Source organism: Nematolebias whitei, chromosome 21, assembly GCF_014905685.2.
Source record: "Nematolebias whitei isolate Nwh7 chromosome 21, NemWhi1, whole genome shotgun sequence".
NCBI lineage: Eukaryota > Metazoa > Chordata > Actinopteri > Cyprinodontiformes > Rivulidae > Nematolebias > Nematolebias whitei.
This window is the reverse complement of record NC_056518.1, coordinates 18,040,066-18,066,567: the sequence shown is the minus strand read 5'-3', so window position 1 is coordinate 18,066,567 and position 26,502 is coordinate 18,040,066. Positions and strand designations below refer to the sequence as shown.

At 39.8% G+C, this 26,502-nt stretch overlaps 4 protein-coding genes and 1 pseudogene across 4 annotated transcripts; 1 reads left to right on the top strand and 4 right to left on the bottom strand.

Annotated features, from left to right (window-relative positions):
• Nucleotides 1-252: 252 nt before the first annotated feature.
• On the bottom strand, nucleotides 253-8,925 carry jdp2a (Jun dimerization protein 2a). The gene is made up of 4 exons (XM_037694538.1): nucleotides 8,796-8,925; nucleotides 3,097-3,314; nucleotides 971-1,075; nucleotides 253-885 (listed from the first exon to the last, which is right to left on the bottom strand). Exons 1-4 carry the CDS (start codon nucleotides 8,881-8,883, stop codon nucleotides 700-702), a joined length of 597 nt encoding a protein of 198 aa, XP_037550466.1. The 5' UTR covers nucleotides 8,884-8,925; the 3' UTR covers nucleotides 253-699.
• A 2,197-nt stretch (nucleotides 8,926-11,122) lies between these two features.
• Nucleotides 11,123-12,922, bottom strand: fosaa (v-fos FBJ murine osteosarcoma viral oncogene homolog Aa). Its single transcript, XM_037695583.1, has 4 exons — nucleotides 12,836-12,922; nucleotides 12,423-12,647; nucleotides 12,047-12,154; nucleotides 11,123-11,958 (listed from the first exon to the last, which is right to left on the bottom strand). The coding sequence occupies exons 1-4, from the start codon at nucleotides 12,920-12,922 to the stop codon at nucleotides 11,290-11,292; spliced, it is 1,089 nt and encodes a 362-aa protein (XP_037551511.1). The 3' UTR covers nucleotides 11,123-11,289.
• A 1,804-nt stretch (nucleotides 12,923-14,726) lies between these two features.
• Nucleotides 14,727-20,305, bottom strand: mlh3 (mutL homolog 3 (E. coli)). Its single transcript, XM_037694666.1, has 12 exons — nucleotides 17,893-20,305; nucleotides 17,660-17,761; nucleotides 17,476-17,555; nucleotides 17,297-17,401; nucleotides 17,135-17,219; nucleotides 16,980-17,048; nucleotides 16,035-16,143; nucleotides 15,511-15,670; nucleotides 15,408-15,431; nucleotides 15,243-15,321; nucleotides 14,997-15,148; nucleotides 14,727-14,887 (listed from the first exon to the last, which is right to left on the bottom strand). The coding sequence occupies exons 1-12, from the start codon at nucleotides 20,303-20,305 to the stop codon at nucleotides 14,816-14,818; spliced, it is 3,450 nt and encodes a 1,149-aa protein (XP_037550594.1). The 3' UTR covers nucleotides 14,727-14,815.
• A 2,526-nt stretch (nucleotides 20,306-22,831) lies between these two features.
• acyp1 (acylphosphatase 1, erythrocyte (common) type) lies at nucleotides 22,832-23,760 on the bottom strand. Its single transcript, XM_037694719.1, has 3 exons — nucleotides 23,686-23,760; nucleotides 23,446-23,533; nucleotides 22,832-23,114 (listed from the first exon to the last, which is right to left on the bottom strand). The coding sequence occupies exons 1-3, from the start codon at nucleotides 23,748-23,750 to the stop codon at nucleotides 22,899-22,901; spliced, it is 369 nt and encodes a 122-aa protein (XP_037550647.1). The 5' UTR covers nucleotides 23,751-23,760; the 3' UTR covers nucleotides 22,832-22,898.
• Nucleotides 23,761-24,037: 277 nt separating this feature from the next.
• On the top strand, nucleotides 24,038-25,536 carry LOC119427730 (annotated as a pseudogene).
• The last annotated feature ends 966 nt before the right edge of the window (nucleotides 25,537-26,502 follow it).

Genomic DNA, 26,502 nt, shown 5'->3' with positions numbered 1-26,502 from the left:
ATATATATATATATATATATATATACACACACATAGATAATTAGTGTGAGTGTATTTCATAGAAAAAAGTAATAAATTAATCCACTAAAAAGAAACTAAACATTTATTTCTTCAGGAAATATAAAATGCTTTTGTAATAGCTTATATAACAATATGTACAAAAGTGTATATTGGCTGTAACAATATGAAAATGGTAATAAAACAGTAAAATGTAAACACTTTTTATATATGTGCATATATGACGCCTGCGCCAAAACAATGAAATACAGAACATAGTTATTTGTTCTGTAACTATGAAAAAAAAGATAAATGCTAACCTGATCTCTTTGCATGTCGATTTAACTGCTTCTAAAAACTTGGGAGCATGAAAGTTCTGGTTTATGTCTTCAGTCTGTGAGTTGAAAGCAGTCCAGTAAGTTTATGTCATTTATGTCACAACAATAAACACATGAAGAAGTCACAGTTCATTTTTGACTGTAAAACTAAACTTAATGTATGGAGTGTAATTGTCCTACATGTTTTGATATTTTTTGTTTAATCTAAGTAAAACTGTGGCTGGAGCTTGAATGATGGTGACGAAAATGATGGTGCTGCTCTTTGTGGTGCGGCGCTCTGGTTTTCAGAGCAGGTTTCCATCCAAGTGCTGTTAGGTGTCGACCTCTTCTCAAGCGCACAAATGATAAGCAAGTCTTTGTGTCCTCAGTTGGCCTGGAGCTGCTGCAGCAGGGGGTTTGCCTCGCTCTCCGGGGTTTTGACGCTGTCCGTCCGGACGATGCACGTGGGACGATGGCGGTTGAGCATGAGGATGAGCTGCTGTCGCTCAAGTTTGAGCTCCTCAATTTGGGCTTTAAGATCAGAGTTTAGCATCTCTAACCTTTCTGACTCCTGCAAGACGAAAAAAGACATTTGAACATTTATAGATGAAAAAGGGGTGAAGTGGCGTAAAGAAGATTGTCTTGGTGTGTTCTACATTTTGTAGATAATCTGTCCTCTCTTTCTTTTTGTTTCGACATCGAGCGGCAGCCACTTTGTTTTTCTCTCGCCTCCGTTTTCTCCTCTCCTCCTCTTCATCTCTCTAAAAAAACAATCCAGGGGTTACAATACGTTAGATTGCAGAATACAAAGACTTCTCTCCCCTGTCTGACCACATTCCACCCATAATAATCAGTACAAATAGTCCCATAGTGTCCCACTAGATAAGGGGTCTGCAACCTGAGGCCCTGGAGCCGCATGTGGCCCTTCAGCCCTTCTGAAGCATCACTTTGTATCTTTTAACAAATAAAATGAACCTGCATAAAGTTTAGATTTAAATCAATCAGTAGGAAACAGTGAATTTACTAGTTTAAATGTGCAATAAACTTCTGCAGCACAATAACAATAATACAAGTGGGCGGGGCTGGTTGTGCGAACAGTTTAAAAGCATTTTTAGCACACAGTGCTTTGCCATCATTTCAGAACAAGTTTGCACAGCTGTTGAGCTAAAATACTTTTTTGTAGTTTCTTTATGTAATGCCTTTACATATAGTAAATGGACTGTACTTATATAGCAACTTTCTATCTTATCGAGATGCTCAAAGCGCTTTACAACACAATCTGGGCCTCATTTACCCATTCATACAGCACTCTACTACAAATGTAGATCTCTACAAAGCTACTTGAACAAATCATTCATACAATGATGGGACACATCGGAGGCAATGAGGGGTTCAGTGTTTTGCCCAGGGACACTTCTGCATGTGACTGCTGATAGAGTCGAACCCCCAACTCTCATTGGAGGACGACTGCTCTAACCACTCAGCCACAGCCACCGTGTAGTCTTTAACTAAATCCAGAAAAAAAAAAAACATTATTTAAATACTTGTGGCAAAGTGTTTGGTTTCCTATAATAACAACAACAACAACAATCATCATCATCATCATGAAGAAGAAGAACAACAAGAAGAACAAGAATAAGAAGCACAAGAAGAAGAACATGAACAAAAATAAAAAGAAGGAGCACAAGAACAAAAAGAAGAAGCACAAAAACAACAAGACGAAGCACAAAAACAAGAAGAAGAAACACAAGAACAAGAAGAAGCACAAGAACAAAAAGAAGGAGCACAAGAAAAACAAGAAGCACAAGAACAAAAAAGAAGCACAAAAACAACAAGAAGAAGCACAAAAACAACAAGAAGAAGCACAAGAACAACAACAAGAAGAAGCACAAGAACAAAAAGGAGCACAAGAACAAAAAAGAAGCACAAAAACAACAAGACGAAGTACAAAAACGACAAGAAGAAGCACAAAAACAACAAGAAAAAGAAGCACAAGAACAAGATGAAGCACAAAAACAAGAAGAAGAAGCACAAGAACAAGCACAAGAACAAGACGAAGAATGTTTCATTTTCAGGGGTTGCCACAGCGAGTCTTCCTCCTCCATCTCACTCATAGCGAACTATCTCGCACGGAGACTTGGCAATTATTTTTACGTCGGATGCCCTTCCTGATGCAACCACAGACCACCAAGCTACCACAGCTCTCTGTGTGGCGCAGAGAGCTGCTATCTAGGGTGCCCGGGGGAGCAGATGGTGGGGGTTAAGGGCCTTGCTCAAGAACTCAGAGTGGGGCAAATGAGGAGTGGAGGCAGGTGTGGGTGCTTCATCTTTCCACACATGTTGATGTTGTTGGTATGGGAAGTGGAACCGGCAACCTTCCAATCACAGGCCCACCTACTCTAACCTCTGTGCCACCACTCCCCCTTGTTTGGTTTCCTTTAATAATGTGAACAAATATAAATAAAGGCTTGCTTCTAATAAAAACCTGGTTCCCTGATCGGTTACATAAAAGCAGGACGTTGTATTAAAAACAACAACAAACTGAACTCGTTTCTCTGTTTAATCTCTTTCAAACACTTGGCTGCAGCTTTATCTCAGCCTGGTTACTTGTATAATTCTTACACATAATTCTAAACAGGAATGTTACAATTTTCTTTACATATAAAGTTTGTAAGACAAATGGAGAGGGGGATAAGATAAAGGAATGTACCCTCAACTCAAAACATCCCCGTGTATCAGATCAGTGGGAAGTCTTGGTAACCACTGGATCAGTGTCTTATACCTCCGTTTTGATGACTAGAGGTCTCTTTCCAAAGCTGTCCAGGAAGTGCAGCGGTGACAACATTGTTCCAAACTCCTGGAGGTCGCCAAATTTGAGCTTGTCGGTCAGCGTGGTGGCTGAGATCCCAGCCAGCGGGCCCAGGCTGGGCAGGGAGCCCGCCGTCACAGAGGGATCTGGGATTTGTCCTGGCATCGCGTCAGACTCGGTCTTCACCGCAGCTGTGAGAGTCAAGAGGGAGAAAAGAGGGAGACATTTTCAGACGGCAATGAAAGCAGGTTTTATGAGTCTGTTCACCTCATCTGAAGGTTGGCATTAAGAAGTTCTTCTTTCTTACTGATAAGGATGGTCTTGTCTGATAGTGTTTGGTACAAAGAGGTGAAAAAGACATAACTTCACAGAAAGGCTGAAATTTTTCATGAATGTTCCTTTTATACCCAATTCGGACGTCCTCACCTGCCAAATGCAATCACTATAAAATACATTTAAACAATAAGGTTGTTCAGTAAAAACAGAAAAGAACTTGTTTTTCTATTAGATTTACTAAATTGTCTATATATTTTATTGGTTTTATTTGATCCACAGGTTTAAAACGGCTTTCACTCGAGGCTCACTTGTCCATTTGTAGCAGCTCTGACTCGCTGCTCAGTGGTGAATAACTGGTTTGTTACAGGGGCAGGGCGCCGAGGCTGCCTCCCAAATTTATTACAAGTTTTGCCACTTGACCTGGAATTAATGCACCAGCATTCACAAGAACTTGGCGAGTTTGTCCCTTTTTTTTTCTCTAATCCCAACCAAACTCAAACAAATTCCTCTTTTATTCCAAGGGGAGCTTGGCCGAGAAATACCCGTTAACTGCCGTTTCCTCCTTATGAGACCTAACGTAAGGGGAGTGGAATGTGGTCAGGTTTAGCTACATTCAATTTGTTTTGTTTAGTTAATTCACAATTCTACTGGAATAGGAGACTGTAAACTTTCGGTTGTAGCCGTTCTGGTCTTAATAAAGTTATGCATAATGCTGTGAGACATAAAGTGAGCCTTTTGATCGACTCTCAGCTACTACCACATCAAATTTTAGGTCAATATCTGTATTATTGAAAAAGTTATGACCATTATTGTGTTGGCTGATGTCGATTTGCAGCTATTTTGAAATGAAGTGACTCCATGATAGATGTACCGTATTTTCTGGCCTATAAGTCACACCTTCTTGCCTAATTTCCTGTATTCACTGGTTAACTGGACATCATTAACTTCACACAGACTCTTCCATTGGTACATTTTCAAGTTTAAAACACTTCTTGGTCTGCTGCCTTCATACATCTCCTCCTACATGTCACTGCGTGAGTGCAGCTACAGCGTGCACTCTCAGGACATTATTACCTGCAGTGTTCCCTCAGTGAGGACTGAACTAGGCAAGTGGGCCTTCTCCTACTCTGCTCTTGTTTCCTGGAATATCTTGCAAAAAGATCTGAAGCTCTCAACCTTGACCTCTCTAAGTGTCTTCAAACATCTGCTAAGTTCCTGAGAAAAACCAATGCAGACATGTTCCTGTTTTTAGTTTTTTAAATCGCCTTATAATCTAGCTGTTTTTTTGCTACTATTCCTCTTGATTGTCCTTTTGGTTGCCATTGTGTTTTGATTTGTTAAAAAAAAAAAGAGAAACTTACATTTATATGCCTATTTTATGACTGTCTATTGTTGTCATTGTTGTCCATTGTTGTCATCACGCTTTGTTAAGAAATCAGGTCTCTCTTGTAAATGAGTCCCCGAGGCTCAATGGGATTAACCTGTTTAAATAAAGGTTGAACAATTTTCATACCCTGCGACTTTTAGCCAAAGCAATTTATTTATGTTTTTTCCCATATTTATTAACCCAATTTTTGACTGAGATATGACCATTTTCATTCATTCTGCCAATGAAAATATTGAACACTACCAACAAAATCCATGCTCAATAATCCAGGTATACAATCCAACAATTTTCAGTCAGGTCATCTGGACAGTTTCTTTTTTTTTTTTTTTTTTTTTGCTGAAACGTTTCACCTTCCATCCAGAAGGCTTCATCAGTCAAGGAAACACACAACACAAAACTGATTCTTCCCCCAACAGCTTACTCCAAAGTGGAACAAACCAGTTATGTTGGTGCTAAGATGGTCTCTTTGGTACGCCCCCTCCTCTGGTGCCGGCCCTCTCCCTCGTCGACAGTCATGTCAAAATGATTCAAAACCAACAAAGTCCAGTGCTCAATAATCCAATCCAATAGACCAATAATCCACCTGACTGAAATTTGTTGAATTGAACACGAACATTTTCAGCCGCTAAATGGCGCTCAAGTTGTATGGCATGCCGTTGTGTCATTTAATAGGTAAAAGTGGCTATTAATGACACAAACAGCTTGCCACAGCCTGCCACCTTCGTCCAGCTCGTCTGGAGCAACCGTCAAACTAGCTTCATTTTGCTGCGCCTCCCCGACAAAATGCAGCTAATTGGAGCATTGAATTGCATTTATTAAGTAAAAGTTCAACTGAGACACCTTTACTATAAAGTCGAGCAAACAAATTATTGTTTTCAGGTGGTTATCTTGTTAAATTTCGAAGAAATGCACTGCAAGTCCTGGGTTTTTGAAATACAGCTGATTTGACCGTCAAAGTGCATTTATTAAGGAAAAGTTAGACTGAGATACACCTTTGCTATAATTTCGAGCAAACAAATAATTGTTGTTGCGACTTATACTCCGGTGCAACTTATAGGCCAGAAAATACGGTAAATGCAATGATAACGGTCTGAAGGTTACTGTATTTTCCGGACTATAAGGCACACTTAAAATCCTTTAACTTTCTCAAAAATGAACAGTGAGCTTTATAATCAGGTGCACCTTATGTATTAATTCTGGTTGTGCTTACTGACCAGGAAACGATTTTATGTGGTACACGGTGCTCAAAAATCGGACAAAATATTTTTGTTTTGCTTAATGCACCTTATAATCTGGTGTGCCTTATAGTCCGAAAAATACGGTACTTTAAAATCCATCCTGTGGTTCACGAGATATTTTGCTAACAGTCAAAGAAAGTTTGACTCCAGTCATTGCTAAAGCTTTAATAAAATATATTGTGCAATGAGTCAAACTTGAATTATGTGCTGTGAAGGGATCTCAGCTACAACCACACCAAATCGTAGCACAATATTTGTAAAATGGACCGACTTATTATTTAAAGATTTATTACGTCTGCGGTGTGTGGCAGCCATCTTGAATTGGAATGGTTCCAAAAGTTAATCATCTGTAGATGTACATCCATTCATAATTCTCTGAAAGTGTAATTAAAATCATGAAAGTGGACATTTTCCTAACAAGCAACTACAAAACGTTAATGGCAAAAAAAATAACTAAGACCTTGCACAATCTTTTAGCTTTCAAAATGTATGTTAGGGACCAGTCTTGACTACTACCATACCAGATGTTTGATCCAAATCTGTAACAGTAATCGAGTTATAGCCATGTTTGTGTTTCTTTGGCAACCATCTTGAATCGGATTGACTCAAAAAGTTAATCAGTTGTAGATGTTCATCTAATCATTACTTTCTGCAAGTTTCATTAAAATGTTCCTGTGGTTTGCGAAATTTCTTGGTAACAGACACAGAAACACAAACAGACACAAGAAAAAAATGTCTGCCTTCTCCTTTTGACTCATTTCCAAACCACATCACAAAGCAAAAAATAAAACCATTTAAGATCAATGACTTAGAAACTTTTACTCCAGAAGCAACAAGCTGCGCAACAGGAAACTGACTTTGTGGAAAGCTAACATCTGACGCTGTTTAAGGGAGAACATTCAGGTTGAGACTTGTGCTTCGATTTACACAAAACAACAACAGCAACAAAAAAAAAAAATAATTCATGAAAATAATTTTCAGTTTGACACTTCCTGAAACCGGTCACAACAAGAAGTGGAAGTCTGCAGAACATTCTGCTGGAAACCACACTCGTCTTGAAATGATTCAAAGCACACAGGACAAAAAATAAAGAACCGTATTTAACAGGGACGAACATTTTTATGTAAAACAAAAAAACTTCCCCAAATTCAAGAATTTGTGCTGGAGAAGCTTCAACCGTAACGCACCTAATTAAAGGTACTCTGCAATGTCATGACAACAGGTCATCTGTGGTGGAAGTGGTCTCCAGCTACAAGTACTTGGGTGTGCACCTGAACGACAACCTCAGCTGGAGCTACAACACCACCAGCCTGATCAAGAAAGCTCATCAGAGACTCTACCTCCTTGGGCGGCTGAGACGAGCTGGTCTGGGAAGCTCAGTCCTCACCTCCTTCTACAGGTGGAGAGCATCCTGTGCTCCAGCATCAACATGTGGCATGGAGGCTGTACAGCTGCAGAAAGAAAAGCTTTGCAGAGAGTGGTGAAGGCTGCACAGAAGATGTTGGAGTCAGCCTCCCCACCATCACAGACATCTACACCTCCAGATGCAGGAAGAGGACCACCTGCATCATGAAGGACCCCACTCACCCAGCACACACACGCTCCCCTCGGGAAGGAGGTTGAGGAGCAGTAAGTGTACAACCACTAGACTGAGGAACAGCTTCTACCCTGAGGCAGTTAGACTCATGAATCTCCAACCAGGAAAAATAACTGTAATGACACTTTAATTTGAGATTTGACACGCTGCTGATTTTTCATGCTGCTGATCTCTTACCTTAAGCTGCTATATTCATACCCGTCTGCTTACAACAGACTCATGTTCAGGCTGCTGTTTAATATACTGTATTATATTACATTATTATTGTTTAGCGTATATCTTAGATCCTTGTATACGTTTTCTTTTTTTTATATTTTAGCAGTTTTTTTGTGTAACTGGGACTTGAATACACAATTTCCTTCCACCTCATGTACGACATGTGATGCGAATGGGTCCTTACATTAAAAACTTGGGAGCAAAACTTGTGATGCAACGTCCAACTACCTCGTGCATTTGTTTACCTCTGGAAACAGCCGAAGTGACAGAAAATCACCGTTCGGAACGGAGAAGTCTGACAATTTTTATGTATTTATGCTCAGTTTTCTTGCGCAAAACATGCAGATTTGTTTACAGTGAGCGCGTACCCGCATTCCAGAGTTGCATCTTGAAGAAAGCTGGAGTAAACTCTTTCAGACTGTAGCATTTATTAAAGTTTTTGTTTATGCGAGTTCACACCTTAAAACATCAATTTGTAATAAAATTTAAACAAACTAATAAATTAGCTTATAGCTTGGTGTTTTCAGCTGCATAAAGTTACTTCAGGTTATGCTGCGTAAAAGCGGAAGTCTAATTTTTTTTCAAGCTTTTTCAAGTCTTATGTAAGTTTGCCTGCCCCCCCAGTTATCAAACGTTACGGCTTTTGTAGATTTGATCCTGAAATCAAGTATTAATTTAAGTATTTCCCTTTAAAAGAACTGCGCAGCCCTGATGGAAACGTTACCCTGGAATAAACGAGAACATTTTGTTCTGATTTGTGCACGCCATGATTCATGCGAAAGGAGCGTGCACGCAAAATATATATATATAAAAAGGCATTAATTATTTGTTTGTTTGTTTGTCTCTGCAGCTTGATCAAGGCAGGCTTCCCTCGAACATGAGGAACAACAAAAGGAGCCGCGCGCTGCAGCCAATCCGCGTTTGGATGATCAAAGTGTCGGAAGTTTTGTTTACCGACCTGACTTGGACCCCAGGTGCAACAAATGTCCTTTCTTCTGCTCAGCCGAGGATCGAGAGTAGATTCTAAAAAGTGGGAATCGTTGCATCAGCCCGACTTTCAAACGTGATCCCAGTCTGGAAGGATTTGGGAATGCGGAAATTAAGCGGGTGCCAGGCGAACGTAAGCAGGGATGTTTAAAAAAAGAAGAAGAAAAAAAAAAAAAAAGAGAAAAGAAAAAGTAGATAGTGGGGGAGCAGAAGTGAGGAAATCTCCCTGCTCCTCCCATACAGACAGGGGCGCTTGCAGAAAGTTTTCAAAGAGGGGGCAGGGGGTTGGATGGGGGTGGCCACTGGGTGGCACACTGAAACGAACAAAAAAAAGTAAACAAGCTGAAATATGTCATCTTTAAAAAATAAAAATTAATAGTTTCTAGATAATTATAATTAGAATTCACTGAAATGTTACTTTTTGCAGCTAATATGACCAGGGCTGGCAAAATGAGCTACATGGAGGAACTTCTTTAAGGCCATTCAGCCCAAATCTGATTTTTCTGCCCATATGTGACTCATATCGGATTTTTTATGACAGTCTGAATCCAACCTAGGTCTTTTCCATATTTGGTACTAAACCAGATGTTTTTCAAAATGGCTGCAGTCTGACCGATCATGTTTCATTTCATGTGGCTTTTATGTCAGAAAAGTAAGGGTTCACAAATTAATCCAAGTATCGAGGATAAAGCTTGGAACTCCACTTAAGCTACAGAACAGCAGTCCAGTTGCTTTTTCTGTTTTCTTTAATTCGTCGATGATGCCAGCGTTAGTGTGGGACAGTATCAATATGAAACGTGATGGTCACGATACTTTAGTTTGTTTCTACCTTCACTATGTCTCCCTATGCCAGAAAGACAATGTTGCTCCAGAGTTGTCACCAAAAGGCAAGATAATGTAATCCCTGGGTGAAACAATCATTTCATCAAATTAAATTGGTTCTGATTGCATAACATTAGCATCAAAACACATATGCTAATGTGTAGAATCCATATTTATTTCTGTAAATGCAGCGTGCTGCGTGTGACACATCTTCTGTGCATGCGGGTCACTTCAAGGCCATATGAGCTCACGCTCGACTCTGATGATGGTTGTATTTAAAATATCTGAACGACCACACACACACAAAATCCTTGTCATATATATATATATATATATATATATATATATAGGTGAGTTATTTTGATGGATTGGCCGATGTCCGATATTTAACTTTATTGCTAATATCGGCGATACCGATACAATGCCGATAATATCGTGCGTCCCTACTTTTAACTGTGCTATATAAATAAATGTGATATGATTAGTCAAGTGGCTGTTTCATTTATAAGAAGGGACAAACTTAAAAACTGAAGTGTAGCCAGCCAACTATGAGGTACTCATACATTCTGCCTTCAACTTCCATGTTTTAGTTCAATCTCTAATTATACTACAACCAAAGGCTACAACCATTTCAGGTTTCAACTCAGTATCTGCTAAATCAACTTAACTGTAGCCATTTTTGTGCCTAAAGTCAATTAGCTGTATCCAAATTGATGTAAGTCCATACTTTCTGAGTGATCCACTAGTTTATTATAAATTTTGCAAAAAGACGAGACTGAATCCAACAGTTAACGCCAAAGTTTAAAACTAAGCTCTCGCAGCACCGGCTAGCAATCAGAATATGTGTTAGAAATGACTCTCAGCTACTACCACATCACTTTTCTGCATCAATTGTTGCTTTGAGGCAGTCCTGCGCTGATTTACATTGAGATATGTTGCTTTAAACTTTATGTCAAATTAAACGCAATTAGATTTTTAATAACCTTGATTTACAGTACATGTATGTGGCAAAATATTCAAAAATCTTGCCATTTTTATTAAGGACAAAAAAAATTCTCTAAAACATCAGCAGCAAACTGAATAGATTTATTATTATTATAATTGTTGGCATAGATAAGCAGTCGATGCTTTCCTTTTTGTTTTACATTTTTGACAAAGGAGTCAAAATCTGAACAGTAAAAAAATAAATCACAAGATTAATCTCAATATTCTATAGACATTATTATAGTGCACAGGATGTTTTCATGGAAAACTTTTTAACAATGAGGTGGAACCACAGCAGATGAGGTACGCAGGTACTCAACATGAACGAGTGCTTAAATACATTTACAGCAATAAATATAACACCAACAGCACAAACCTATATTATTACATCAACCTCCACAGAACACTTCAGATCTAGTAACAGATCATATATTTATATGTATTTATGAGTTTGTCTGCATGCGTTTTCGATCAAAACGTCAGCCCCTCTTTAAATCTAAGCCATGCTTGCAGCTACATTGCTCTGTTTAGACGTTTAAGTCAAACACAAGACATTTACTTTATGCATTTCTTGGAGTGTTACAGCATATTTGGGCATAACTTGTTGATTTTGTGGACCTGCAGACAATAAAAACGCAGACAGATCACATCCCTCAAAATTATAAGGCTAGAAGAGTTGGAGAGTTGAGGATATCGACGGATTCGGCTTTGCTTAAACCACCTTTGAGGCTGTCCAGTCCGTCTGTGAGAGAGTCCAGCTCAGGACACGCAAACGTGAACACGGACAGGTAGCTGCTGCAGGTGGGGGTGGAGGTCACCACGGGAGTGCTGAGGGGCTCCAGGTCGCAGGAGACGGACTTGTACAGGGTCTCCCAGTCCGAGACCCCGAGAGAGCTGCTCAGATCGATGTCGGGCACGGAGCGAGCCGTCTCCATGGGGGTTTTCTCCTCCAAACTGGGTAATATATTGTCTAGTAGCCCCTCTTTAATGTCCAGGGAGGGCTCCAGATCGCAGATGTTGATCTCAGCGCTGGCGCACAGTAAGATGTTGGAGTTCCCGGAGATGGCTGTGGACGGATCACTGGGGATGTCCATGTCCTGGGGTGAGGGAGCCTCCTGGATGCCGTCCTCTGGGAGTCGGTCCTCGCCTGGACTGGCCGGCAGCTCTGGGGAGCCTGTGGAGTCCTGGAAAATGGACTCCATCTCCTCTGACATTTGGCACGCGGGCTTGTGCGTGGCGAGGACGAATTCAAGACGCTCCTTCTCTTTGAGGAGGTTGGCGATTTCCATCTCCAAAGCTGCTTTTTCCTCCTCCAGCTTGTCCGTCTCCTTCAGACAGATCGACATGCGAACATCATCCACACGGGAACAAACCAGGCAGTAAGGTGCGAACGACAGCTGAGGAATGTTTACTTACAGCCTGCAGCGTGTCTGTGAGTTCCCGCCGCCTGTTGCGACACTTTGCTGCAGCCATTTTATTCCTCTCCCTCCGTATCCTCTTTTTCTCTTCCTCCTCTGGCGACAGCTGGGATGTAGGAGAAACATTTCAGTGACGAACCCAACAATCTACATCCATTCAGCCAAAGCATGTTTTGCTGCATTACATCTAAAAATAGATCGCTGTTGCAGACTTGCTGTGACCTGAATTTAAAGTGACTTTCTTTCTAAGAAAAAGCTCACAGCCTCTTAAAAAAAAAAAAAACCCACAATTTCACACAAGCAGTTCTGATTGGCATATGCAAGTTCACATTATTTTGTCCAATTGCAGGTTGGCTTCGTCTGAGCTCACCCACCTGCTCTGTTTTCCCCTTTCTGGCAGCATTTTTCCCCTTGTTCCCTCCCGCTTTGGGTGTTGCCTGGTGAGAGCTTTGCGGCTCATTGGCTTGCTTGCTCAGAGATGGTGAGGCAGATGTGATCATCGTAGGCTGGACCATCCACTGGAAATTTGGGGTGGAGGATATAGCTGTGACTGTTGGAACAAACGGGTTGCCTTCGGGGCTTAAATCTTGGCAAACCTCCTACAAGATGGAAGAAATAAACAATAAATAAATAAATAAATAAAGCCCATATTATAGAGGTTTAATGTGAATCTCATAAAAGCCATCAATAAAACGTATAAATCTGTGATTATAAAAAGAAAACAGACCCTATTTTTATTTCACATGAACATTTCCAGAAATAGCCTCTCTTTAGATCAATACTGGACTTTTTCTTTGTTTGTGACGTCAGCACTGACGCAGGAATGCTGAGGAGTCTCCTGAATGGATTTATTTTTCTCAATGAAGCGCCGCATCGACACGTTCAGACTTCAGACCCGGTCCCAGGACGTCGGAACCACAACAACCCGAGCAGCGCAGTCCAATGTCCTCACAGCAGTCCCTTTCTTGTTTGTTTGTTTGTTTTTCTTGCTTTGGGTCAAAATGCGTCAGAAGGGATGCTTGGAAATGAGCGCATGCAAGTTCATTAACCCCGCACCCCCCACCCAAACACAGGCTGCCGACCCCCCCCCCCCCCCCCCCCAACCCCCCAGGATGAATACATGATCCACAAAGCCATTCATACCTTGCTGCTCTCGGAGGATGGGGAGCTCGCCTCTTCTGTCCCGACAGGAGACACTGTGCGCGAGGAGGAGGAGGAGGAGGGACAGACTGGATCCATGTCAGGCTTGTTTTGATTCATCACGCAGGGGGACATTAAATAAATAAATAGATGTCAACCACAGGTCCTGATGGAGAAATCAAAGCGGACTGTGGCCTTCCACCCGGCAGGCAGCAGCTCGTGTCTCCAGGTAGATACCTGTGACTGGACGGTTAGAATGTAAGCCCCTCCTATCAGGCGCTGATAGAATTTTATGAATGAACCAAGACTGTACCATCTGGGAAGGATAGGGAGGGGGGGTCAGACTGGCAGCCTGACAGGCCTGTTTTCATTTAATCAGCATTGTTTTTTTTTTTTAACAACACATATGTGAGATTACTAATTTATGTGAGCATATCATCAACCAGCTGTGGTTTGTACTCATAAAGGTCAGCTGGGATTACAAGTGAGTCTATTTATAATCCCTCATATGTATTTAGTGGGCGTATTAATTGAATCAAATACGTAATATTGTAAAATGTTAGTTTAAAAGATGATATAAGTGAGATATTATTTTTATTAATCTAATAAAATTAATGTTATTTCTCTAGATCATTACCTCTTGAGCCTTAGACACGCCAATAAATAAATAAAAAATAAACCCTGAGCTGTTAAAATAATATTAAAGTGTTACTAGAAGGTAAAAATGACTGTATTCTCACCCTAATCCACCAATCACATTAAAGCTCCCCCTCCCCTCATTTCTAGGTCCAATCTGAAATCACAGACTGATGGGGGCGGTAAAGTCACGTGGCACGACACGGAAGTGAGGAGGAAGAAGAGGAGAGGCAGCAGCATCCTTCACTCCCATAATAAGGGCTGCGTTCTGGTCTGTGCTGAGAAAAACAGGCATTTCAAGGACATTTTTACTCTGAAACAGAAATCTGCTGTCAGAGATGAAAATATATAAGATTTAAAACCCAAAAGCTATTAGACTGCAGTGCATATGGTTTACTGCATGAGAGTAATAAAAAAAGTCTTCCTAGAACAGGATGATTTTATTTTGTTGAAATGTAGAGTAATAATTATCTGAAGTGTGTCTGTGTGGTGCACAGGTGCAAGTATGGAAAGCATTTTGGGAAACTTTTTATTCAGTTCATAAAACAGTATATTTTAAACAAAGTGGCTTAGCTGGTTTATCTACAGTTGCTTTAATATCTCATTTTATTCATTCATTCAACCTTTATTTATTGCTTTAAAAGAGCTCAATCTGTTTGACAGGTAAGGATTAACCAAAAATATGAGCTTCATAATAAAACAATTGTAGTTTAACAACACTGAAATGTCTTTTCTGAGAGTGTGATTGAAGTTTAGACCAAGTTTCTTTTTTTTTTAACTTGTAAAATCCTACTGAGCTAACAGAATTTTTCTGTTTAATTATATAAATAGGAAAAATGATTTAACACACACTGAAAATAACACAAAGCAGAACAAAGATAAAGAACAGTCAGAAAACCTGGTATATTAAAGACTTTTTTTTTTTTTTTTTGAGTTAGATCGTTTTTGTTCACAATAAAATGCACACATGAATCTAAAAGCACACCTTTTTTTATTTTTTTCCATATAGATCCCATGCTTTGTACATTCTCCGCAGCTTTCTCAGGTTGGGTTTCTGGATATCCTGCTGGGATAAAAATATGTGTTCCCTATCAGATTACAATGTTGTTTAGTTTAATATTTTTCATCTTAGATTAAAGTCAAAGTTAATATGTTATTCTATTTTCCAGTACCTTCTGGTCGTTGTCCAAATGATGGAGGTCTACAAGTGGAACGATGGACGGTCGACCGTGGGCGCACTGGAAAGGCAGCTGGCATGAGGATAAGGACGCCACCAGGCTGCAGCATTCGTCTCTGCTCAGGCCGTCATTGAATTTAATGGCACCTGCTCAGAGCGTATCCATGTTAAGACAGAAAATAGATTTAAGGCTTATCACAGAGAAAACAAACTCGGGGTGTAAAAGATTCATTAATTTTACCGTGGCATGCGAGTGAAGCAAGCACTTTCAGAACAGTGAGAGGCAAAGTTCCTCTCACCCTGCCTGTAGTGCGAAGTAACTGGAACAAAAGGGATTACAAGTCTACATTTATTTTTATTTTAAAAAACACTTTCAGCACGAGGCAGAAAGAAACAACTTATTTACCTCAATTTGCTCTTGAAGATATTCCTAAGGTGAGAATTGACAGAGAATAACGAAACAGAAATAAAAAAATAAACGGACTCAACGAACTTGACTGATGTGTCACCTCAACAATGGGCTTGATGACAGAAGGCCTCCCCCTCCGAAGCTCGTTGCTCTCTTTCTCCATGAAGCAAAGTGGTACCTTCCCAACAAACACAAGTGGAGCTGCTGTTTGTGAGAAAGCAACTTCCAGACCCAAACTCCTCAGATGTGGCCGACAAGATCTGCAGCAAGATGAATGAACAGTAACTGTTAGAAGAGAACGGTCAAAAAATAGGAGACTGAACTTTAACATGAGTTGATAAGTTCAAATTTTAATAGTTATTTGTATGGCATGGGTTAATGTGAACTAGTAAAAATCAACAGGTGGCAAGTGGGGTTAGAAAGGTCAAAGGTGATGGTGATAGTGTCAAACTCTCACACTGTTCTCCTTAAAAATCAGCCTCTTAAATGCCAATTTGTTTAAGATCATTTGTACAAAATGCATTTTTTTATTGTATTACCAAGAACAAACACATTTCATAACTATAACCTTAAGCCATTGATTTATAAAACTGTAAAAAAATAAAATAAAATCTGAAAACACACCTAAGCAGCCTCAGCTCGTCCTCAGTTATGCTGAGCTCCAGAGGTGGTAAAATAGTTGATGAACAGAGACGTCTCTCCCCGAGGACATCCGGGTCATCCTCGTATGAATCTACAACAACACGTCCAGTTTTTCTCACAGGTTTATACAGCGTCTAATTTAGGCCTGTCACGATAACAAATTTTGCTGGGTGATTAATTGTCTCAGAAATTATTGCGATAAACGATAATATTGTTTGAAATTTGACAATAATTACTTATTGTCAAATCAAATAAGAAATGTTGGTTAATTTGTTTTGAGTGTAGTACCTTTTATCGACCACCGGATGGCAGTATAAGACTGTTTGAACCGATGTATGGATAGTGAGGGAGCGAGCAGCGTGTCTCTTTAAGAAAAATGGGAGGGAGGCCCCTTGACATGACATGGGTTGTCTCTCTTTCCTGTTTTTCGGTTCTCAAAATGGCGGACACTGATGTGGTTTGAGCTCTTTAGCATAGCATTTTTCCACACAAAGCTTTTAATTAAAAAAAAATCAATAAACAAGTTCTCAGCTTATTTTTGCAGAGAAAAACAACTTTTTAGACGAAGGCACGGGTTTCAACCGTGAATTTTGGAAATTTGACAAGACAAAGGTTTTTTTCCCCCGAGGTCGGGCTGTTAGCTTAGCTTGTAGCTTAGATGCTTTAAATGATCCAAAAAAACATCATTGTGGACAGTTAAAATGGATTTTAAAGCGAAAGGGAGGGGTCAGTGAAGAGCACCGGAGTTGAGCTTTTTGTCATCCAGTGTCTTCAGCAGAAAGAGAAACATGAAGAAACGATAAAGCCGATAAATGAAAATGAGGTCAATAATTTTCATTTATCATGCGATTAATTGATTTATTGTTTATCGTGACAGGCCTAATTATTATAGTGCTCTGAAGTTTTGTTTTATTATATTTTCTTTACCCGCAACTAAACTTTCCAGTCGAACTCTCTCGTGTGCAGCATGCTGATCCACCAGAACCAAGAGATTTTCTGTAATTTCAGAAAGGAAAAAAAAGGTGAAATGATCAAAGTTACCAGAAAACCCTCAGGTGTCAAAGCATTAATGTGTATCCTACTTTCAGCTTTACTCTGTGCAGCAGATTCGTCATCATTTGTGTTGATAAGGCATGCAAGAAACTTTTTATCCACTTGATGAATAACCTATAAGATAAATACATTATATTTATTTTTTTCAGTCAAACCTGCAAAAGCTAAAAGAATGATTAAGATAAATGTGCCTTCATTGAGTGAATCATGGCCTTAGAGAAGCGATACGGAAAGAGGACATTGTGGATCTTTACAGCAAGTCCATCGGCTTGTCCACTGGAAATATTCAAACCAACCTGATGGCACAGACATATTTATTGTATTTACTTCTAAATCACTATAACAGTTTCAAGGAAAAAGTTCTGCTCACCATAGGAGGCCGAACAAACACAGGATTTTTCCATTTGGAATACAGTGAAGAGAGCGAGTTGGAGCTCTCATCAGCATCATCTGTAAACAGAGAACATGAAGTGAGACCATTTAAGCCAAATCTTTACAAGGCCACTGTGGATTTATCACTCAAATCTGAACAGTTTGGCACAACTGTGGGATACCTCTACAATCAATCGCTGAGCTAATCACTCTTTCTGGTCTGGACTTAGGCAGGAAAGGCAAAACTAAATCCACCTGAAATGGGTAACACCTGTACTCCATCCCTACAGTTCCAAGAACAAGGAGAGGAAGCTAAAACCAGAGATTACACTATCTACATGTGAAAATGATCAATTTAAGAAGGTATATTAGCACATTAATACCAGCTGATAAAAGTCAAAGTAAAGGAACTCACCCATCTCAGAGATGACACTAACTGCCATGTTGGTAACGTCAGACGTGCAGCGCACATGTGTGTCCTCTGCAGCTGGATCCTCATATCTGCTGAGCCCTGTCATTCTGTTGACATAAACCATCTTCCCAACAGATGCATCGTAGTGATGCAGCCAGTCGTTCGACGTTAAATCCTCTTCGTTTCTGTGCGGCTGAGGGTTCGTAATGCAGTCTAATACCGGACCAACATTCACTGCAGGGTCCTGAGGATTCTGATTGTTGTTGCTCTCTTGAAGACAGTCATTATCACTCTCAAGACTCCCTGAACTGTGCTGTGAGACTTCAACATTTTCTGTCCCGTGTTGTTTTAAATGACAAAGTTTTGCTGCTAATGACATTTTACTTTTGTTCTGATCGTTGACAGCTGAGAGGGTTTGTGGGCTTTGGAAGCTAATCTCTTCCTCTCCTGTCTTAACTTGACCCAGTTGTAGATTGTCTTTGCAAACAGATATATGCTTGGGATTCTCATCAAAGCTGCTTATCTGAGAGAGTTGAGCACTTTTCTGTAAATGAGCATGTGAGAGTTTAGTTTCAAAGGATTTAACGTATGCTCGTCTGAACTTATCGAGAGATCCCGGCTCCCCAAACGTGGACAATTTCTGACAAACTAGAACTTTGGGAATCTTTAAAGGGACGGAAAGTTTCTGAGAAGCTCCGTCTTTACCCACTTCCAGTGAGATTTTGCGCTTTGAGAATGCTTTTTCACAGTTTGCTGCCAAACCTTGCTTCTGAAATCCTAGTTTGCTTGTTTCGAGCTGGTCCTGAACCTGAAGACGCTTGTGAATGTATGGGTCAGACAAACTGATCTTTTGTTGACTTACTAAAATTTGTTCACGCCTGCCAGCAGATTCCAGAGACTCTTTGGTACGGTTTAAATCAGGCTGACAGAGGCTGTGCGTGGAATTTACATCAGTGGTTGAAGATATATTATTTAACTGTGAGTCTTTTTCTGTTAAAAGTCTCCATTCTGTTGTATGTGGCATGTGTAAAATTTCTAAATTTTCACCAGCTTCGCTTGAAGTTGGCTCCTCTTCATTAGTAGAAGATACAGACTTTATATCACATTGTGGTGTATTCTTAAACTCATCTGATATCACCTCTTTCTGCTTCAGTTCAGTCTGATCATCCTCCAGGCAAACTGAGTCATCTGTGCGCCTACGATGAACAAATTCAGATGCCAGTTTCATTCCAACACCGCAGTCCAGGGTGGAAGTCCCAACAGATATATGACCAGCTTTGTCACTTTCCTCTTCTTTATCTGTCCCGTCAGTACTAAACACTTTAGAAGATATACAGTCCAAGTCATCTTGAGAAAACAAAGACACCAAGTTCTCCTTCCTCAGAAAAGCTTTGACTGCTTCTTCAACGCACAGCAAAACCCCATCCCACTCTTTGAACTCTATGAGTGTTTTGGCAGGCTCAAGACAAATGTCATACTCTGAGTAAGAGCATTTTATATTGATGATATATACTCCATATTGCTCATGGTTGCGCTTGTATTTTGGACTCTTAGGGACTTCCGGGCTATTGTTTTTCTGGTTTGAACCACTCAGTCTGCGTAGTAGAAAGTTAAGCAGCTTGTGGATCCGTGTTTTCAGCAACAGCCTGTCATTTACATACAGGTACTGTAAACTATTATTGTAGTGTCCCTCTTTGCCAAGATAACCAGTCACTTCAAACTGCTTGTGCGTGTAGTGGACTTCCCCGAGTTTCTCTCCTCGTGCAAGGCCGTGTATCTGAACAAACCTGTGATAGGTGCTCTTGGCTTTGGCAAGCTGCACCATCATGGCCCCTGTGCAGTCATTCTTCAGGGTGAAGGACACAGAGGGGTGCATTAAAGAAACAGCCTCCATTCTTTGTCTGATCCTCTCACCCTCAAGGACACCATCGAGCCGCTTCCTCCGAACTGGCATGTTGTGTAGGAAATTACAAACGATAACAGTTGTCCCTGCAGATGGTCGGACAGTTTCAGCTTCAAACACATCCAAGCCCTTTCCATCCTTGAACAGCTTAACGTGTGTTTTCACTGACAGTCTTGTCCTAGAGGAGATGTCAACAAGCGTGGCTAGAGAAACTATACTCGCCAAGGCTTCTCCTCTAAAACCGTACCATTTCAGGTTGTTCAGGTCTTCAACAGAGCTGCATTTGCTGGTGTGGTATCTGATTCCCACGTGTGCCATGTCCTCAGCAGTCAGCCCTGAGCCGTTGTCGATGACCTGAACTTTAAAGGCCTCCATGTCCATCCTGACTCCCACACAGGTCGCGCCGGCGTCGATGCTGTTCAGGACGAGCTCCTCCACGCACTGCTGCAGCGTGGGGATGGCAACACCAGAGCGAAGTTTCTCCTGAACCTCTGTGGGCAAACACTTAATCATAATGCTCTCTTTTTGGTCCTGTACTGACCTGATATATCAATAAGTTAGTCGGCTTAAAAAAAATGGCAGTTGCTAACTAGCAAAGCCGTGCTAACTGTTTGAGGGAACTAAAACTTTTTAATCTACGCAGTTTATTTACATACAGTAGATTTGAAAACACAAAATTACCTCACTTGTTGTTTACAGTCAACGTGTTAAAAAAAAAGAGGTAACGTTATTCGTTTATTGCTAGTAACTCAAACTGACACTGCCACCCTCTGGTTAGCTTAGATGTAACATGCGACGCCAATCCTCTCAACCAATCACAGTAAAGCGTACCGCTTTCGTCATTAACGCGCGTGGCAAGACGCATTCAGGTGACATGGAAAACTTGGATTTACCAAGAAAATGTTTCGACGCATAATCCTTGTAAAACTATCACTTTTGAGTTTTATAGAAAAATATTAAACAATGGATTTTGTTTTTATAAAAACTAAAAGTACTGTTTTATAACTATGTTTTACTGTAATGTGCATTGCTGAAGGATGACCCAATTTATTTATTTTTTTTTAAATCTGTATGCCTTTTTATAACTGTCTATTGTTGTCGCTGTTGTCCATTGTCGTCATCATTCTTTGTTGAAATTAGGTCTCTCTTGTAAATGAGTCCTCGAGGATCAATGGGATTTACCTGTCTAAATAAAGGTTGAATGAATTAAGAATCTGTCATAATGTCCCTGGTTTCCAAACGCACCATTCTCAACAACATCATCGGCTGGAAAAGAGCTTTTGCAGGAATGTTCCCTTTAACATATTGTTTGATCTGGAGACAGTGGCATTGACCAAAAGACATGAGAAAGAACTGGAAGTGTCAGAAATGAAGATGCTGAGGTTCTCCTTAGGAGTGACAAGGATGGATAACATCCTGATGCATGCTCAATAATCCAGGTAGAAAAATCTAAAAAAAAAATAAAAAGTTAAATCTGGTCCTTTGGACATTCAAAACAAAAAAATTGTAGAAACGTTTCGTCTATCATCTGAAAGACTTCTTCAGTCTGAGGTGCTGTATTCAGCTCAGTCTTATAAATAGTACCTTCTCGTAGTGGATCAACCAGTTTGCTACTGACAGCCAAAACCATCTGTCACATGATCAAGGAGGACCATCAACCTAAGGATGGATGGATAAGATTAGGAAGTCCTTCCTCACTGTGGCTATCAAACCTTTCAACTCCTCCCCCTTTGTGCACATAGGACAATACAATTAATCCTGCATCACAATAAACACTTTAATGTTTTCACATTAAAACATTTCAAACATGTACTGTATGCACCTGACCTGTTTAGAACTTAATTGTTGGTATTTTTATATTCTGTTATTTTCTATATCTCGTGTGATGTGAAATCTTGTGCATGTTCCTTTGTACTGAAACTCTGGCACAACAATTTCCTGCGGGATCAATAAAGTTCTGTTAGGAATGAGATAATCAGAGGTACAGCACAGGTTGAACAACTGGGAGATAAAGTTAGAGAGGCCAGACTGAGATGGTTTGGACATGTCCAGAGGAGGGACAGTGGATATATTGGTAGAAGGATGTTAGAAATGCAGCTGCCAGGAAAAAGACAAAGAGAACATATATGGATGCAGTTAGAGAGGACATGGAGGTAGTTGGAGTGAGGACAGAGGATGCAGAGGACAGAGTGAGATGGAGGATGACTTGCTGTAGCGAACCCTGAAGAGGGAAAAGCCGAAAGAAGTTCTTTAGCATTTCAACAGAAAACGTCTTCTGCTTTAATAAGCACCACAATTCAGTACAAAAGTTTTATTATTTTAATTAAATGAATGCCTCATTGCAGCTTAATCAAATATGAAAGCCTATCTTGGCATGTGTCATCCAGTCTTTAAAAAGGCTTAAGAGAAAAGCACAAGCATTGATTTGAAGGTTTGTAAGCTCAATCATCCAGGTAGATAACAAGAAAAATGGTTAAATCATGTCATCTGGACCTGTTTCTTTAAGTGAAGACACATGTCGTCCCCCATCCAGAGGACGTCGTCAGTCTGCGGCCTGCCAACCAGATCTGTCCCATAGGTAGCCTTCATTGCTGTGTTTCAAGCCAAACTCCTGCTGGAATCTCAGAAGCAGGAGCAGAAACATGCAAACAGAGCACACCCATCCAAAACTATCAGTCATCATTAACAGCAATCAAATGATTTAACCATTTTTGTTATTGATTTGTTGGTTAAAAAGAATTGGCAGTGTTGCATTGAAACTGAATGTATAAAAAAGCTTTAAAAAATGGCACTACTATCACTACTACTTTTCCCTATCAGAAGGCAAACTTTGAATCAAGACACTTTCTGTAATTATTTGTTCATTTTCCTATCTGTGTTGACTAAAATAACCTCAAAGTATTTCTTTGCTGCATTCACCGTATATTAGAATACTGTACAACTCAAACAACATGAAGCGTATTGATGGGTTTTTAAATTTATTAATGTAATATGGTTTGAGGTTCAAACAGACATTACATTGATTTGAACTTACAGTAGTTTTGCTGTTAATGAAACTAAATAAATAAAAGTTTAAATATTAATATTACAAGTACAACATGTCATTTCAATGGACAACTTTAAAAGAAGAGTGCTCTAGGTTGCCAATTGCTTTCTCGTTCTCAAACTCGGCCTTGGTGATGCGTGACTTGGGGCTCCCAGTCGATTTCAGCCATTCTTGCATTTGTTGCACTTTGCTCCGTGGACCTTGTAGCTGGCCCTGGACTGTTCCTGCTGGTGTGTTTCGAACCCAACCAACCAGGCCAAGCTTCTTCCCTTCAGCCTAAAAAAAAAATGAAAGTGGCTTTACTTAAAGAAAGTATGGCAGATGATGCAAGAACAGGTGTTGAGGAATAGCAGGCTTATTTGTTAAAGTTTACAACTTGTGGTATTGATTAAAAATCCTCCCATACCGTTTCCATTAATTAAGGTTAGGTGAGGTATATTTTTCATTCAACCTTTATTTAAACAGGTTAGTCCCATTGAGCCACGAGGACTCATTTACAAGAGAGACCTGAATTTTAACAGAGTGGTGACAGTGGACGACAACAATACTATCACAAAGGATGCATGCAGGTCTAAACAGAGATGTTTTTATTACTTTTTTCACTCACTTGAGTGTATTTTCGAAAAAATACACCTTGCACTCTGCCAAAAATTTCATAATCCACAGAAATGAGATCTTCACTGGACATAACGGACCTAAAGGAAGAAACAAAACAGCAGCCCTCGATCACTGCAGCTAGAGCTACAACGAGCTAATGCTAACAAGAGTACTTTATTTTTTATAATTAGCTGCTTATTTTTAGTTTATTACTGAAAAAATAGACAAAGACTCATCTTCAGTAAATCACCTTAAGATGGTCGGAAGCAGTAACGCGACCAAACAACCCCGAAAGACCTCGATTTTTGAAAACATACGGGACTCTATTGCCGGAAGTGACATAAATATATTAGACCAATCAGAAAACAGACACGGTTTCTAGGCAACAGATGTAAACAGAAAAGACTCCTAGTGCTAGGGTGCGACAACACGCCAAAAAAACAAATTATCTCAGTTTATTATGGACTTTTAGCTGAATTATTGTATAACTGATTGAGGGCTTTTATTGGTAAGTATTATAGCTTATACACACGGCTTTCATAAACTTATTTCTATTATTTAGATAAATAACAATCCTTTAACAATTTTGTTTTATTTTCAGTATGGTTTTGAGATTTTTATTTCAGTAACTTATTAATAGCATTGCCTTATTTTGAATTGCACTTTCGATTTGGTCAGCACAACACAGAGCTGTTTTATTTACTCAAATGCCTTGACAGAAATAAATATTCACGTGAAATTAAATTTCCCAATTTGTCTTGGAACCTAACAAATTTATTTATTTTCTTTTTGACCTTATAGGAAATTGTTATAAGCAAGAGAGTAAGACTCATAAAAAGATATTAAACAGTGACAAACTTGCACATGCATACTGAAGAAAACATGATTCTGTGAGGCAATACGACACTGCAGGAAGAATGCATGGACATGTTCATGCTTATGCACAAAGTGGTGTGTCTATTGAGAAAGCAGAAGAAATAGACTGGCCATTTCCAACCAAGCCTGTGAGCCACAAGAGACTCCGAAGGACACAAGACCCATTTCGTTTGCAGGATTTTGAGAAAACCACTCTGTCAACACAGCAAAGAAACCATTTGACGCCACAACTAGAGTATCATTCAGATGTGATTAGAGAGACTCCTAGATCTTTCCATTCACAACGATACTCACAAAACATACTGAGTGAAGAGCTGCAGATGACAACAGCAATTCAGGTGAAAGAGCTACTTCTAAAGGAGAAGCTCTGCAGGGTCGGAGAAAAAAGAAGACAAACCATTCAAAGCGGTAGTCCTGCTATTGCAGCAGATTATGAATTTAAGAATGGAAAGAAGGTGCAATACAATGGACAGGATGAATGGAGAGTTCCCACAAAAAGCAGGATATCTGAGTGTCAGAGGAGAGAGCCACTGAGAAGAAGGGATATGCTGGATGATGAAAGCCTGCATGCAGATTTAATGCAACTGAGAATAAAACAAGATCCGAGGACTGAAGACAGAATAAATAAAATAGATAAGCAGCAGGCCAGGCGAGATGCTAGTGAACACAAAACAAGTAAAGAGCAAAATAAATCAAGATCGGAGAAACTGAACGAGCTTTTTAGAAGAAAAAGGGGAGACGATACAGATTATGGCAGTTGGAAAGAAACTGGTGCAAGAAACGGGGAAATAATGACGCCTCTGTGGGAAAGGTAACTTGGACAAAAGGAAATAAATACAAAGAAACACAAAAGGACACTGGTGGCTCAGAAATTAAACAAAACATGTCTCAGAAAAGTCTGCACAGACTGGCAACACTAAACCAAAGAAGCACATGGGAAGGTCAGCCTAACGAGTCAACTCTCCCACCAATTTCTGATTCTTTGCATCGAAGTCAGCGGCAGCAGGCAAAGCTCAGGTTCACTGATACTGAAGGTGGCAGCTTCTTCCCTGTGAATTCTGCAAGAGAACGTTTCAAACTGAACGCCTGGAGAAACACGTCACGATCTGTGCAAAGTTAAATCTAAAGCGGCGGCGTCAAGTCTTCAACTCGTCTGCCCAGAGGCGCAAAGGACGGAGTGCTTGAGTACTTCAAAACCCACAACAGAACAACACTTCAGAGGTAAGCTGTTGAAACTTTACTGACTTCTTAAAAATACAACCAAAATTTACAATAGTGTGATTTTAAAAATATTCTGTTTGTGTCCAGGTTTAAAAGAGAAAGACAAGGAAAAACCACTAAAGAAACTTGATTTGTATCCGGATTGAAAGCTTGTTGGCAGCAAACGGTCAAATTAATCCAAGTGAGAAACTGTTCAACAATCCTGACACCAAGTCACTGCCTTGTTTTTTTGTTAATATCTCAATTATTTTATTGAACCTGTCAAGTATTGTTTAAACAGATCAGCTGTCTGTTAATGCCACTGTTCAGGCACATTTCTTTGTTTTACAGAACTAAACAAAAATGTACATAATTTTCTTCATAAACTGTGGATTAGACAATACAACAGACTTGTTTTTATTTTTAAGTAATAAGAGTGACCATGAGCTGAAAACAGAAGCAGTACAAATGAATAAAACAAGTGAAATAAAGACATTTAAAATAAGGCACAATATCGCAGTACAATGCTGCAGTTTGCTGCATAAATGTACTGCCAGTGTTACACTGCACACAGCTTTATATTTTATGCATACTTATAGAAAGTGTACTGGTGAAAAGATTCAGAACACCACTATTTGCCCTTAGTTTTGCCAAAGGGTAAGAGGTAAAGTGCTCAAAATACACACAAACAAAGAAAAAACATAAAAGTTTCAAGGAAAAGCCTTTTCATGCATCAAGAAAACGCATTTACTGTGGCAACAGATGTAAATTCTTTAAAACCTACTGCAGATTATTCTTACCAGCGGTCCAACTTGAGCTAATTCCACATCTTCTTATAAATTATTAAGACAATACTGTACTGAGAAAGGTGGTGATGTCTGTTGTTGAAATGGTGAGGAAATACATAAAGAAAAAAAAGGACAGGTTGGTCATCTAACAGCAAAATTAAAAAAACACCTAAAACGTTACAAGAACAGCACAGTGGATTTTA

Excerpts from the sequence above, each read along its gene's own strand:
- acyp1 (XM_037694719.1), bottom strand. The coding sequence starts at position 23,750 with ATGTTTTCAAAAATCGAGGTCTTTCGGGGTTGTTTGGTCGCGTTACTG. Across the intron at positions 23,534-23,685 it reads CTGCTTCCGACCATCTTAAG|GTCCGTTATGTCCAGTGAAG; the intron begins GTGATTTACTGA and ends TTCTTCCTTTAG. Across the intron at positions 23,115-23,445 it reads TTTTTCGAAAATACACTCAA|GCTGAAGGGAAGAAGCTTGG; the intron begins GTGAGTGAAAAA and ends TTTTTTTTTTAG.
- fosaa (XM_037695583.1), bottom strand. The coding sequence starts at position 12,922 with ATGCGGCGCTTCATTGAGAAAAATAAATCCATTCAGGAGACTCCTCAG. Across the intron at positions 12,648-12,835 it reads ACGTCACAAACAAAGAAAAA|GAGGTTTGCCAAGATTTAAG; the intron begins GTCCAGTATTGA and ends TCCATCTTGTAG. Across the intron at positions 12,155-12,422 it reads GAAAGGGGAAAACAGAGCAG|CTGTCGCCAGAGGAGGAAGA; the intron begins GTGGGTGAGCTC and ends CCTACATCCCAG.
- jdp2a (XM_037694538.1), bottom strand. The coding sequence starts at position 8,883 with ATGCAACGATTCCCACTTTTTAGAATCTACTCTCGATCCTCGGCTGAG. Across the intron at positions 3,315-8,795 it reads GCACCTGGGGTCCAAGTCAG|CTGCGGTGAAGACCGAGTCT; the intron begins GTCGGTAAACAA and ends TGACTCTCACAG. Across the intron at positions 886-970 it reads GGACAGATTATCTACAAAAT|GAGTCAGAAAGGTTAGAGAT; the intron begins GTAGAACACACC and ends TTCGTCTTGCAG.
- mlh3 (XM_037694666.1), bottom strand. The coding sequence starts at position 20,305 with ATGATTAAGTGTTTGCCCACAGAGGTTCAGGAGAAACTTCGCTCTGGT. Across the intron at positions 17,556-17,659 it reads CTCAGCGATTGATTGTAGAG|ATGATGCTGATGAGAGCTCC; the intron begins GTATCCCACAGT and ends CTCTGTTTACAG. Across the intron at positions 15,149-15,242 it reads TGCTTCACTCGCATGCCACG|GTGCCATTAAATTCAATGAC; the intron begins GTAAAATTAATG and ends CGCTCTGAGCAG.